Genomic DNA, 13427 nt, shown 5'->3' with positions numbered 1-13427 from the left:
TTTATATTAAGCTAACCATGACATTAATGATAAATTGTAGTTAAATATTTAACTAGAGTTAGTTTATTTATTTATTTTATTATTATTTTTTTACTTTACAAAAAAAGAAATAATTTTTTTTAAACAAAAAAAGCCACTCTTCCCCCACCAACCAGCCATCAACCCACCACTCTCCGCCCCCACCCACGCCGGCGCGCCGGCCTCCCCTTCCCCCTCAACCGACAACAGCCAGCAACATCAATCAGGCAACCACCTTCCTCGCCCTCGACCTTTACCTTCAATCGTCGGCGTCTTTTTTCGATCCTGCCCCGTACTCCTCCCCCGTCCTAGCCACCTTTCCTCACCTTAGTCTTGAAACCTCGCTGAAGCGACGAACCTCAACCAGTCCCAAGCCTCAACCTACGTGTCAACGCATCACCGCTGTCTCGCCCAAGCCCTATCGACGATCCAATTACTTTCGTTTCCGGCCGATTCAATTACTACAAGAGGTTTCGCGTTTACTTTCATTTACTTCCGATTCAATAGCTCTCACTCAAGCCCAAGCAGAAATTAGGGTTTCGCGTTCAATTTTCGGCCGATTTAATTATTTCAAGAGGTTTCGCGAGCTTGAATATCACCATTTTGAAGTTGAATTCATGCTAATGGTGATAATTTTCCAGAGAAATTGGTGAAGGAAGAGGATGATGTGAATCGGGGTGAGGGGTTGAGACTTGAGAGTTGAGGTGTGGGAAGGAGGGAGTGAGGTTGCCTCTGGGAGGCCGACGCAGGGTTTGGGGATGGTCGGACAGTAGGGGACGAGCACTGGCAGGGGAGAGGGAGGGGGGCTGCCGCCGGTAGGGTTTGGGCTGGGTTGGTTCGATTTTTTTTCTTAATTTATTTATAAAATAATTTAATAATTAAAAATTTTAAAAACTAATCATGTTTTAAAAATTTAACTAGAGTTAGACTCATAATTGCATACAACATTAATGTCACCATTGAATTAGTATAACAAATTAGAGTTTACCATGAATAATAAGAATTTTTACAATTTATCAGTGAGAAAATTAAAAACAACTACAGTGCTACTACCAAAGAGAATTTCCCTACGTTTTTTATTGGCTTTCTCAAGTATACAAAACAGAGGAAGTATATATATATATATATATATATATATATATATATATATATATATATATATATATATATATATATATATATATATATATATATATATATATATATATATATACACACACACACACGAAGTATAAATAATTCATATCGTCAACCTTATTTTCTTCCCTATACTATCTTAGTTCCTAAGATTTAAATCATAGTACTATTTACGTGGTAAAAAAAAAAAAAAAAAAAAGATAATTTCAATCATACATTATCATTTATATTTTATAAAAAAAATATATCAAATAGGATCTCGCTAAGTTTGTATAAATCTAAATATTCTAAATTTAAGTGAATCAAACCTTTGAAAATGATAGGAATATAAAAGTATAAAATAACAGTGTTATGTTGGAAAATATTACGGAGTAATGACCTATTTAGTTTGAATGAAACTATAAGTCAACAGTACTTAACTGCTTATGATGCATTTTGTTTCTTTCACATATAAATAAATAAACAAATAACAAAATTGGATCAAGATTTTTTAAGAAAAAAAAAAAGGTTTATGTTATTTGCATCATTCTAACTTTTCTACACCCAAATAAAAAAATTAAAAAAATTTCTAACTTCCTACCAAAAAAATTTCTCTAAAAGATAACTTTAGCTTCATACTAGTATATAATAAAAACAATAATAAGTGCAAAATTATGAAAATTTTGAGTTTACACAAAAATTGATACTCCCTCCATCCCTTATTTACATGTTTATTTTCTATTTTAAAAATATATGTTTTTGATAATGTTTCTTCTTTTTGACAAGTTGTCATTAACTTTTTTTTTTTTTTTTTTTTGTATTTTTAACATCATTTTCCAATACTTTTCCTCTCTATCTCTACAATAATTACCAACTACCTTTTCTTTCTCTTTATCACTCTCTAACCCCACATGCATATTTGTACTTCTCAACCATGCCTTTTAAGTTCCTTAATTCCTGTGTAAAATGAGAAGTAGGCATATAAATAAGGGACAGAGGGAGTAGAGCTGTCAATTCGAGTAAGCGAGTCAGGTTTGGGTCGGGTTTAGGTCGGGTTACATTCGCGTTGGGTGAATAATGGGTCGGGTTTAATTCGGATTTTCACGGGTTAAAACAGGTTAGGGTCATTCTCAAGTTCGAGTCGGGTTCGGTTCAAGTCAATAATTTGCGGGTTATAATCATTTTGGGTCATTCTCGGGTTTGAGTCGGGTTCGGTTCAAGTCAATAATTTGCGGATTATAATCAGGTCAGGTCATTCTCGGATACAAGTCGGGTTCGGTTCAAGTCAATAATTTACGGGTTACAATCAGGTCGGGTCATTTTCAAGTCGGGTCATGTTCGGGTTCCTTTGACTATAAATAAATAATTATCATTTTTATCAAGCTAATTATTTCCTTTGGCTTTGACTATATAACAATATATCTGGCAACATACTAGGGAACTATAGCCCATAATTAGGAAGTTAATTATCTCCTTTGACCAAGCAACAAATATATACTATATCTAACTCTTTATTTTGGGGATGATGCTTCTTTCTTTTGCTAGCCTGGACCGACTTGGTCTCCCTGCATCCAAGACAAAATGCTTTGATCAATATTAAGATAGAGTAGTTTTAGGCTTACGAAATTACGACTTTACGAGTAGCTTAGAATATATTTAGCATATATTCTCTTATTATTATATACTTCTTCCGTTCGTTTTTACATGACCAGTTTCTTTTATCACGCTTGCCAGTGCAAAACTTTAACAAACAATAACTTTATCCTCCATAAGTAAAAATTATAAAAGTTATATATTATGATAGTACTTATTGAGACGAATTTAAAAAGATCATATATGAATATGTTTTTCCTTACATATTATTCACAAAAGACGGTCAAAAGATGGGTGGTGAATAGTGTAAAAGTCAAAGCGGGTCAAGCAAAAAAAAACAGAGGAAGTATATATGCTAAATATATTCTAATAATTAGAAATGAGCAAATAGCTACAATTAGTCTATGTAAGGAGTCGTATGTTTTGAACTATTCACTATTGAACTTATCATAGTAACTCGTTTGCACAAGCACACAATTAACTCAAGTGACAACGTAACTATATAACTATACTTTGATCAATATTAATAAGGTGGTCTAAATTGACTTTAAGGTGATTTGAAATCGGGTCAGGATCAATTTGGGTTGAATTTAGGTCTGGTCAATAACAAGCCGTGTTGATTTCAGGTCGGGTTAGTAACAAACCGGGTTGAATTTCGGGTCGGGTTGATAATAGGTCGGGTAAAATTCAGGTCAGGTTAGTAACCGGTCGAGTTAAATTCGGTCGAGTTAGTAACAGGTCGGGTTAAATTCGAGTTGGGTTAGTAACAGGTCGGGTTAAATTCGGGTCAGGTTAGTAACATATCGGGTTAAATTCGGGTTGGGTTGAATTCGGGTCGGGTTAGTAATAGGGTTGGTTGAGTTCGGTCGGGTTAGTAATAGGTCGAGTTAAATTCGGGTTTTGACGAGTTAAAACGAGTTTGGGTCAATCTCGGTTCAGGTCGGGTTCGGTTCAGGTCAATAATTTACGGGTCATATTCGGGTTGGGTCATCTCCAGGTCGGTTCATGTTCAGGTTCGGGTATTAAATTCTCGGGTTAACTCGGGTCTAGGGTTGGTTTCAGGTCGGGTCATATCAAATTCGGGTCACCATTTTTCCGGGTTCAAACGAGTCGATTAATAATCAGATTCAAATTGATATTTCGAGTCGGGTCAGCTTTTGACAGCTTTAGGAGAGAGTAGATTTTTTTAAGCAGAAAACAATTTTTAGTTTTTGTTTTTAAATTGTGGGTTAAGGGGAGCTGGAAATGTCAGTTACATTGTGGAGGGTAATATTTGTTGCCCAAAAAACATGAAAAAGCAGGTGAAAGAGAGAACACGTGTGAGATCAAATCTGAAGAGTGAAAAAGAGATTTGGCAATTTGCTTATGACTTTCAATTATGCCAGCAAACTTGTACAGAAACTCTCATCACCCACTTCACTTATAACAAAACAAACCCAGATTTACAGGGCATGCAAAAACATTACCATTTCATTTGGGCTCTTTTGTATTCACTTTTGCCCTCTTTTTCTGGCCCAATTTCATGCTGTATGGAATTTGGATTCTTACACTGCACCTAAATTCCCTTTTCCCATTGACAAACAATAAACAAACTTCGCCATGTTACTCGGATTCGTCATTTTATATCTAAGTACTTGTATCCGATATGAGTTTCTGTGTTAACCTGATGACATCACTTCGCTTGCACCATATGTGCCTCAGTTTAATGGGGAGATATATAGGAACATAACTAAGATAGAATGAGGATTGATTTCAAAATTGCACCGGAGTTTTCATAAATGATTTCTATATTTCATTGCAGAAGGCTTACCGTGTATACAAGTTCTTCAGAAGTTTTTGGAAATCTGTACACAAAAAAATTGCAGATTTGCAGAGCTATTTACCATAAAACTGAAGAAAAGGGAGCCACTGAAAAACCAGCACCTCCACCACATAATAACATTCCCCCAGATTCTATTCTGCTCCTAAACGTTACTCGGTCCAGCAAAAGTTTCTCTGCAGGTACTTCACAATTGTAGTCTTCGATTCTTCGAGTACTAGTTCTAGTGTTATCAGAGTTGCTGGTTTCTCCTCCACTATCCTTGGAAAAACTTTTGACATAGTTTCTTATGTCTTCTTCAAGTGAAATGGAGGGAGATTTTGACAATGAACTATTATGAATATTTTTAAGTGGAGAACCCTCGTGACATTCCACAAATGGAGTTCTCTGCATATCAACAGGAACAACGAACATTAAGGATTTATCAAACAGACAGTTTTATTATTCAAATATTTTCAGGCAGATAGATACTGTCTGAAGACAAATCAGATTCCATGCTAAACAGGAGGCATATATACCATCCATCACAATTAAGACATTAAGTCATTGCCTGACTATTAGGACTTAATTGAGGTTATGTAGCTACTCCTACATGCTAGAAAGAAGATTTCATTAAGTACAATCATGCATGAGTGCAATAGCTCTATCAAAACTTCATTGAAGCATACAGCTAAACGCTGATGATCCATCCAGAATTTGTCCATAAATTAAGGTAAAGTCGACAAATTTATGTGCAACTTTGCTTAAAATTTCTCACTAGGATGGCCATGTTAATAAGAACTATAATCCCAAATATGATTCCCCCCCCCCCCCTCTAAAAACAGTACCACTCGTTGCAGGAAAAACACATGCAATTCAAAGAGGCAAAACTATAGTCATACTCACAAGTCACAACTACAACTAAGCCATGAACCCATTTGATGTGTGCAAAAATGCAGCAATAAAGAGCAGAAAAACCAGTCTAACAGAGGCATGAATTTTAACAGTATTAGGATAGATTATGATATAGAAGTAAAGGCCAGTATCAAATAATATGGCAAGAAAACACACAAAGGATAACAGTCAATGTAAGGAACAGACCTGGGTCTCAAAGGAGTAAGCATCACTAAATCTGCTTGGAACTCCAGGTAAACCTACTCTTTCACTGCCTGGGCCATCTACACTAACCATGGAGGGTATATCCTCTATAGATGAAAAGTCCGACTGATCAAATGTTGATATTGAAGCACATTCATCAAAAAAAGCCAGTGCATCTTCTTCAAGGTGCCTAGACATTTTCTTCCTTTCAAAACTAGCCTGCACAAATTTAATATCATGAAATTTAGCAGAACCATAGGAAGGATCAAGGAAGATACATTAGCCATTCAAGAATGAATTCAAGGTAGCAGATTTAGTAATAATGAAGTAAAAGACTCATCAATAAAAGAGGCTATGAGGATTTTTATAAACATATCTCAAGCACTTTACAGAAGCTTTCAGATGCAAGATATTATTCCAACAAACTAACCAACCTAATCGATGTAGAGTGGATTAGACCCTTAGTAGAGATTTAAGAGAAACTCACAGCTAGTGAAAAATGCTGCATGACTAATCCAACTCGCTAGGACTAAGATACAGAACAATCAATAGGTAAAAAGAATAGTAATATGGACATCCTCCAACTCTATTTGTCACCAGTCCATGATACTAAACACAACCTAGGCGCCATCACTACCCAGTAACAATATAAAATAGAGTATCACCTTTCTTACTGCACGAGTTTTCTGCACAACAGGAGTCTTTGGCTCAGGAACAGTGTCGTTAAGAATTTTAAATAATTCACTCTCACGATGCTCTTCAACAGCTAATTCTGCTCGAAGTTTCCTGGTACGTTCTTCACACTGAAGCAAGAAAGACATTCAAAAGAACACATTTACTTCATGACAGAAAGATAGCTATGACATCAGGATGACAATTGTCTCATGACACAGCATGTAACATTATCACTCATTCATCAACGCCAAACATATCATCACAGTATATGATGACAAAAGAAGTGGACCAAAAACCATTGAGGTGAATTAAAAGAATAATGTTGGTGTAGGTTTTGTTACATATGACTATATGAGTATGCTCCAAGGGTGCCAAAAGGACATAAAATATACCAGAGTGGACCAGAGGGGGATTTTTTTTTTTTTTTTTTGGATATAAAAGCATAGCTGGAATCAAAAACAAAGCATTTGTTTGATTTAAAAAGAGATTCAAAAGAATATACATGACATCTTATTATCTCTCCCCCTTGCATGTCGTGGCAAAGATTCACTCTGTAAACAAAAGTACTTGTAAACCTGACATTAATTTTACAAATTTTTCGAATTCTTTTCTGAGGAAAGGTAAAGTGGTGAACCTCCAGACATCATGGAGAAACCTTTAGTCAGAGTTGCAGAGATATTTATTGTGTACAACTTCTACTTCACATGAAACTACATGGTAATGGCACTAATGAGAAAGGAGGTCTATAACAACTACGGGAGCCCAAACAAGCAAAATTCTTAAAAGAAACAAGTGTTCAGCTATCTGACAGAATCTTTTTCCTTACAAAGATCTTTAATAATTTATTCAAGAAAGCCCCAAGTACCAGGCCGGATTGCCAGCAATATAATGCATTCCTCCTCTAATAGTTTGGAAATTGTCTACAAGGAAATAAGGAAAGGAAAAGGAACACAAAAGGAGGAAAACAATACAAAACTTGTAGCAGCTGCTTAGATATCTGTTTAAACTGTATTTTAAAATCATGTAGTCAACCAGTCCAAAGGAAATGAGACCGACAAAGATCAGTTTCCAACAAAATGAAAGATAAATTACCTCTTCCAGCTCCCTAGCAAATTCCTCTCTAAAATCTTCTACTAGTTCAACTGCATTAGGATCCTCCAGTTCATGAATAACATCAGAATTGATGCCGCTATCAGTTACATCAGAATCACTCCTTAATTTGACCTACAAATTTTTTTAGTAGTTTAGCATGTGACAGGTGTATGATTGCTTGGCACAAGATTGCTTAAGAAAATGGTTACCACCGAATCATGTAATCCTAATTTACATATCAATTTCAAGTTCACTCTTTAAAAGGCAGCTCTGCATCTCATTATAAGAGCTTTTAGAAGGAAATGCCAATTGATGGTCTTTACTTAGTCCATCCAATGGCCTATTACATGTCTTGCAACGTGATATTGACCGCTAGTTTTGTTATAGTGCCATGATTTATCAGAACAATTCAAATTTTTATAGAAACCAAGTCTATTTACCAGTACTGCAAAAGGCACTTTTTTTGTGTACTCTTCAGTGACAATATGGATCCAGTAGCTCATCCTTCGTCCATGAAAAGAGTATATGTGGATCAGAGGCTTTCCATAAGATATAGATCTCCCAACCACTCTCCTTCTTTGATTTTATTTTTATTTAAAGTTTACTGTTGTATCTATACAGCTCAGGCCTCAGGCCCTCATCCCATAGAGAATTTATTGCTGGAAATCAGCAGCACCAAGGTGATATGGGGGTCGATTCATTTTAAGTCTTAAGTTTGGCCAACAACGAAAAGTAAAAAAATACCAAAAGTTAATTTGATACTTCCTCTGTTTTTTTAGATGACACGTTTCTATTATCACATTTGCCAACGCTCAATTTTAACAATTAACATCTCCAATTATCAACATTGTAAAATTATAAAAAGTGGATATTAATAAAATTTATATTAATACGATTCAACAAGATCCCACATGATAATGTTATATCGTAGCTATAAATCACAAAGCTAGTAAAAATATAGCTTGTGAATAGTGCAAAAAGTCAAAGCATGTCAACTAAAAAAAACGGAGGAAGTATTTGCTAGGACCTGGAAACAAAACAGAGCAAATTCACAAGCACAGTAGAGGGAAGAGGCCAGCTAATGGTATGATGTATTGCTAATCAGTGAAATCAACAATACAACTCTCCTTCTTTCGAGAGGAAGGAAGCTCTCCAAAACTTGTTACTACAATTTTCTGCCTATCCCTCACCTCCTACCATCTTCCTCTTTATAATCCCTTCCCTAACAAACTTTTACAGCTAAGAAGGAATAACAAACTAATTCCCAAAATTACTACATTACCCCAAAACCCACTAACAACCTCATAACAGAATTCCACCTCAGCATAAAGTTGCTGGGGAGTTCTTTTTGGCCTTCCTGCGAGCATAAGTGATTATGGGCCTGGGCTGATTCCTTGCAGTATTTTACAAGAAAAAAAATCTACCAATGAAACTCGCCTGCCAAAGCATCTATTAAGGAAATCATCTTAAGGACACTTGTCGGCTAGGAAGCTCAACCAGTCCCTAACTCCCTAATCCGATAGATCCTTCAAGAATTAGAAGTTCCAAGAAATTAATCAACCTCTTCCCACCATAAATGTAGAGAAATTAGCACTATGAACAAAACAAATGGTAGAACCTGAAATGGGTGGACATGCCCTTTGAACAAAGCACAAATCATTAAGGCTGAAAAGGTTGTACATGCCCATTTAAAGAGTGTTATTAGCCTACGAGTGTCTAAGAAATCTAATGTGGTAGAACAAAGCAAAGTGTTGAAGCAGGGGAGTCTTGTCAAAAGTTTTGACACTGGTAGTTTGGTATTAGATGAAAAAGGTTAGAATTGATATAAGATCAAATGCTCAACTTCATCATAATATTAAATATTACAGTAATGAATCGGATCCAGCAACCAGTAATTAACAATAATATCAGTTAGGAAGAGTTAAGAGAAGAGGATATATAATTGATAATTATCCACTAAGGAAGATTACAGGGGCTCTAAGCACTCGAGAGGCTTATATTCTCTCCCAAGCAAAGAAATTACATCACACAAACAACCTCCATTCTTTCTCTAGTGCTATCTCTTTTATTCCATTCACTATATCTCAGCTCTGCATTCTTAAAAAACTGCCACCTCAGCTACTTCCGAACAGATCTTCATTAAACTTTCCTATATTATTTGGGAACAAATCTTGCATACGTCTGTAGGATAGGAGGCTTGGGACAATTAGTTACAGCTACCTCCTTTACTCAGTTAAATCCTTGCACAGGTCAAAAGACAACCTTGTTCAATCCATTCTATAATAGTTGCACATGATTTTATGAGCAAAACAAGCAAACTCATAATTTCTAATCGCATTGCATTGAAGAATGAAAAATAAAATTGCTACTAAAGATGACCTCAACAATTCATAAAGCATGGCATCTTAAAGTTGGCATTATTCACTAAGACGTCAGCAAACAATGTGTTGAGAACGTCTGTTTTAAAACACACATTACGGTGATCTTGCCTATTCAGTTCATTTAAGACAAGGATGCAGGGTTGTCAAAAAGTTTGCATATATATGACATTCATTAGAAATCAACGATCCACTGAGATCAATATAGCAAGATGGAGTAGCCATAATGTATTTTCAGAAATTTCTACTACAAAACTTACTAGTTCTTTTTCTTGTTTATGGATTCTATAACGTATACCACTATATCTATGGTACAAATTAAATTTATTACAATCAGTTCGGTTAATAAGACTTTGGAGCCCAGAAGAAAATTTATTATTGGACAAGGTATATTATGCAACTATGGCCAGCAGAACAAATCAAACCTGCCTCACAATTTGAAATTCTATACAACACTGCAACTTTCCCATTCTAATCCCCATATTGCACAACAGAGCACATTCCAGGTAGTTGTTTGGTAGAGTACAGCTGGCTTCAGATTTTCCAATCGATCATACTTATCAGCTGGTTAGTAATGTAATTAAAGTTGGCTAATCATTGAAAGTAAGGAGGCAATTGGATTGTAAAATAACTTGAGGCAAAAGCAAAGTAAAATGGAAAGAAAAAACATTAAAAATATAATCTAGAGACACTCACATGTTTTAAGTCACTCTGCAAGTCAGAGATAACCCGTCTAACTTCTGAACGAACAGTTTCAAAAATTCCACCAGTAGTGCGACTATTGTCTTTTAAGGGAGTTATCTGGAATGGAAGGAGCCAAATTTTAGGGACTTAGGGTCTAATATTCAACGGAAATAAATATCAAGAAACCAACCTTCTCCTCTGAAACTGCATTAATGGTCTTTTCTTCAGCTTCTGAGATTGAACTTGTTGATCTTTCATCATCCCAATGAGGTATTAGAGAGCCAGACTATTCAAGAAAACAATCACAGGAGACTGATGAGATTTGTCCTTTAATAGAACAAAATAAAAAAAAAAAAATATATGTTATGAAATGAATAGCTAAGAGTATAAGAAAATAATACCAGATTAATGGCAGAATCATCTGAAGTCTCAGAGGCAGGATGCTGACTTGACCAAGTATTCCGGCCTTTCAGTAATTCAGAGAAATCAGAAGCACTTCTAGCCAGATTGCTCTTTTTATCAACCAAAGCACGATTTGCTTTAGAACTGATATTACTTCTGCTTCTAGAATTCAACAATTCACTTTCCTGCTCCTTTTCAAACTGAACAAATAAACAAATATACAACATTATGCATTTGAAATTCAAAGAGAAAACTAAATTTTCAGGCATATATGCTAGCAACGTTCGAGACATGTGAAGCTCAAAAAATTATTTAACATTTCAATTGAAGAGCTATGGATCAAGTGGAAAACAGGAAAATGAAGCAAACTCTTCTTTTGCAAAATTCAGCTCCACACAAACTTATCCAACTATGTGTAATACTGTCTTATACTATTACATTGATTAACAGAACAAGAACCTTGTGGGTCACAGCTAAAATACAGATATATCCAGATTTGGCAGTGGAGAAAAGAATTGTAAGAATTAGAGATGTGTTAAAGCCCCTAACCCTCAAACAAGATTCAAGTGTTCCCCAACTTAACTCCATAAGAAATTTAGGTAAACTATAAGATCTATTGTGTCCTAACTGTCCGCTCTCGCGAACACATGCAGACAGCACTATCCCAATTCCCATCTTGGCATAACATGTGAGGTGCAAAGTAGAAATCAAGCTTCATACAATCAATTGCTTAATGCCTTATACACAACTTGACATTACACAATTTTCTCATCTTCTACCACCAGGCATCAACCATTAACCACAATAGCTACTAGCTACTCATACAAAATTCAAGAATCAATACACCCAAAATTGAATATTCTAAATTAGCAACAAAACCAAGATTCCTTGCACAATCCAATTCATCATCCATCATAAAATTATACAGATGAAACTCCTTCCATCACCTAATTCATAACAATCCCTCAACAAGTACATGGTAATACTACATCATAACTCCGGTCAAAAAGCCGAAAATAGAGTGTCTACATTACATAAATTCCTACAATACAACACAAGTCTACAACACTAATTCATCTAAATTGCTCAAAACATCATAATTAACCACAGGTACAAAAAATTCTCATAATCAATATGAAAAAATTAAATAAAAGAGATATAAAATGTGTCACCAACCTCAGAATTACCATAGTGCCCTCGAGACGGAGACCGCCGCCGCCGTCCAGTATCAACTCTAGACAAGCTCCGGCCAACATCCTTCCTACCTCCACCAAAATCACCATTAGAGAACTTCGGCTCGCCGCTGGAGTTCCTCAAAGCTGACCTCCCTCTCCTGCTATCTCCACCACCATCAAAATCACCCTTCAAATTATGTAAATTATCAACCCCAACAATTTTAGGGATCTCAAAATTGGACAACTTCACCATATCAATATCTTCCTCGGAATTATTGGGTGACCCATCTACCCAGAAGAGAGGATTGTCCCTTTTGTTCTGGAATTCCGAGGTTATATCCAATTGGGTCCTCGGAAATGAGCTCACACTTCTCGATCTTCGAGGAAGGGCTTTCTGGGTCGAAGTTTGTGGCTTTCTTGAATGCTGCTGCAATGGCTGCTTATTGATGGAAGTTGAAGAGGTTGAAGATGAAGTAGTGGGTCGTTTTGAGGAAGATTTGAATGATGAAGTTGCCATATTTTGTATTGGAAATGGGATATGTCAATTGAAGAGCAAATTTTGTTGTACAAGTTTATGTATAGACATTTTTGAAGAATTGAAGAATTTAGGTGGGAATTTTGTCGGGTTCAATTTAATGGTGATGAGCGTAATTGCGGAAATGGTGATTTCTTTTGTGATTTTGTCTTATTTTGGCTCCAAAACAAAATTGGTGCTTTCCTTCATAGATGTGCTTTGGTCAACCCTCGATTATTCCTTAGTTTGGTCATGAAATGTCAAATAGGTAATACACTAACGGGGCGTTTGGTTGGAAGGATAGTGATAAGATGGATAAGGATGGAGGATAAAGATAGGGAATTGATAGGTGGACAAGGATAAATAATTCTTATCCCATGTTTGATAAGTATGAGAAATAAATTATGGATAAATAATAAAATTATAAAAATACCTTTACTAACTTCTACCCTTCTCTTTACCCTTTCAATTTCATTAAGTGTAATTGTACTTTTCAACCCATTTCTTATCTCTTCCCCTTATACCACCCCTTAGTTATAGAAATGGAGAGGTAATTGGATGTTTTTATCCCTATCCCCTATCCTTTTCTAACCTCCATCCCTCTAAACAAACCCTACTTTTCTTCTATCCTCATCTTTTATCCTTATCCTACCATGTTTATCACCCTAAACAAACATCCTCTAGGTCATTTGGTTGGGGTTAATAATCAAAGGGAAAAGAATATGAGAGAATGAGGTAGAGAAAGAAAACCCCCTGATCCCCCTCCCCCCTGTTTCACCACCTTCATCTCCATCCTTCAAAGCTGCCCTTTTGAACTCCCATAGCTCCACCTCTCAAATCTCAACTTCCTTCTGCTCTTCTGATCAACCCCCTTCCTTTAACCA

General features: G+C 35.8%; 1 protein-coding gene across 2 annotated transcripts; it reads right to left on the bottom strand.

The window, feature by feature from the left end:
* Positions 1-4473: 4473 nt before the first annotated feature.
* LOC110682651 lies at positions 4474-12722 on the bottom strand. 2 transcript variants are annotated; one of them, XM_021858983.1, is made up of 8 exons: positions 12031-12721; positions 10854-11054; positions 10643-10738; positions 10465-10569; positions 7391-7522; positions 6289-6426; positions 5627-5842; positions 4474-4933 (listed from the first exon to the last, which is right to left on the bottom strand). In XM_021858983.1, exons 1-8 carry the CDS (start codon positions 12544-12546, stop codon positions 4607-4609), a joined length of 1731 nt encoding a protein of 576 aa, XP_021714675.1. In that variant the 5' UTR covers positions 12547-12721; the 3' UTR covers positions 4474-4606. The 2 variants fall into 2 exon arrangements, with proteins under 2 accessions (XP_021714675.1, XP_021714676.1); XM_021858984.1 differs by lacking the exon at positions 7391-7522 and having other exon boundaries at positions 12031-12722.
* Between the last annotated feature and the right edge of the window lie 705 nt (positions 12723-13427).

This window comes from Chenopodium quinoa, unplaced genomic scaffold (genome assembly GCF_001683475.1).
Source record: "Chenopodium quinoa cultivar QQ74 unplaced genomic scaffold, ASM168347v1, whole genome shotgun sequence".
NCBI lineage: Eukaryota > Viridiplantae > Streptophyta > Magnoliopsida > Caryophyllales > Amaranthaceae > Chenopodium > Chenopodium quinoa.
Note: the sequence above shows the minus strand (reverse complement) of the source record. Positions and strands in the feature narration are given on the sequence as shown.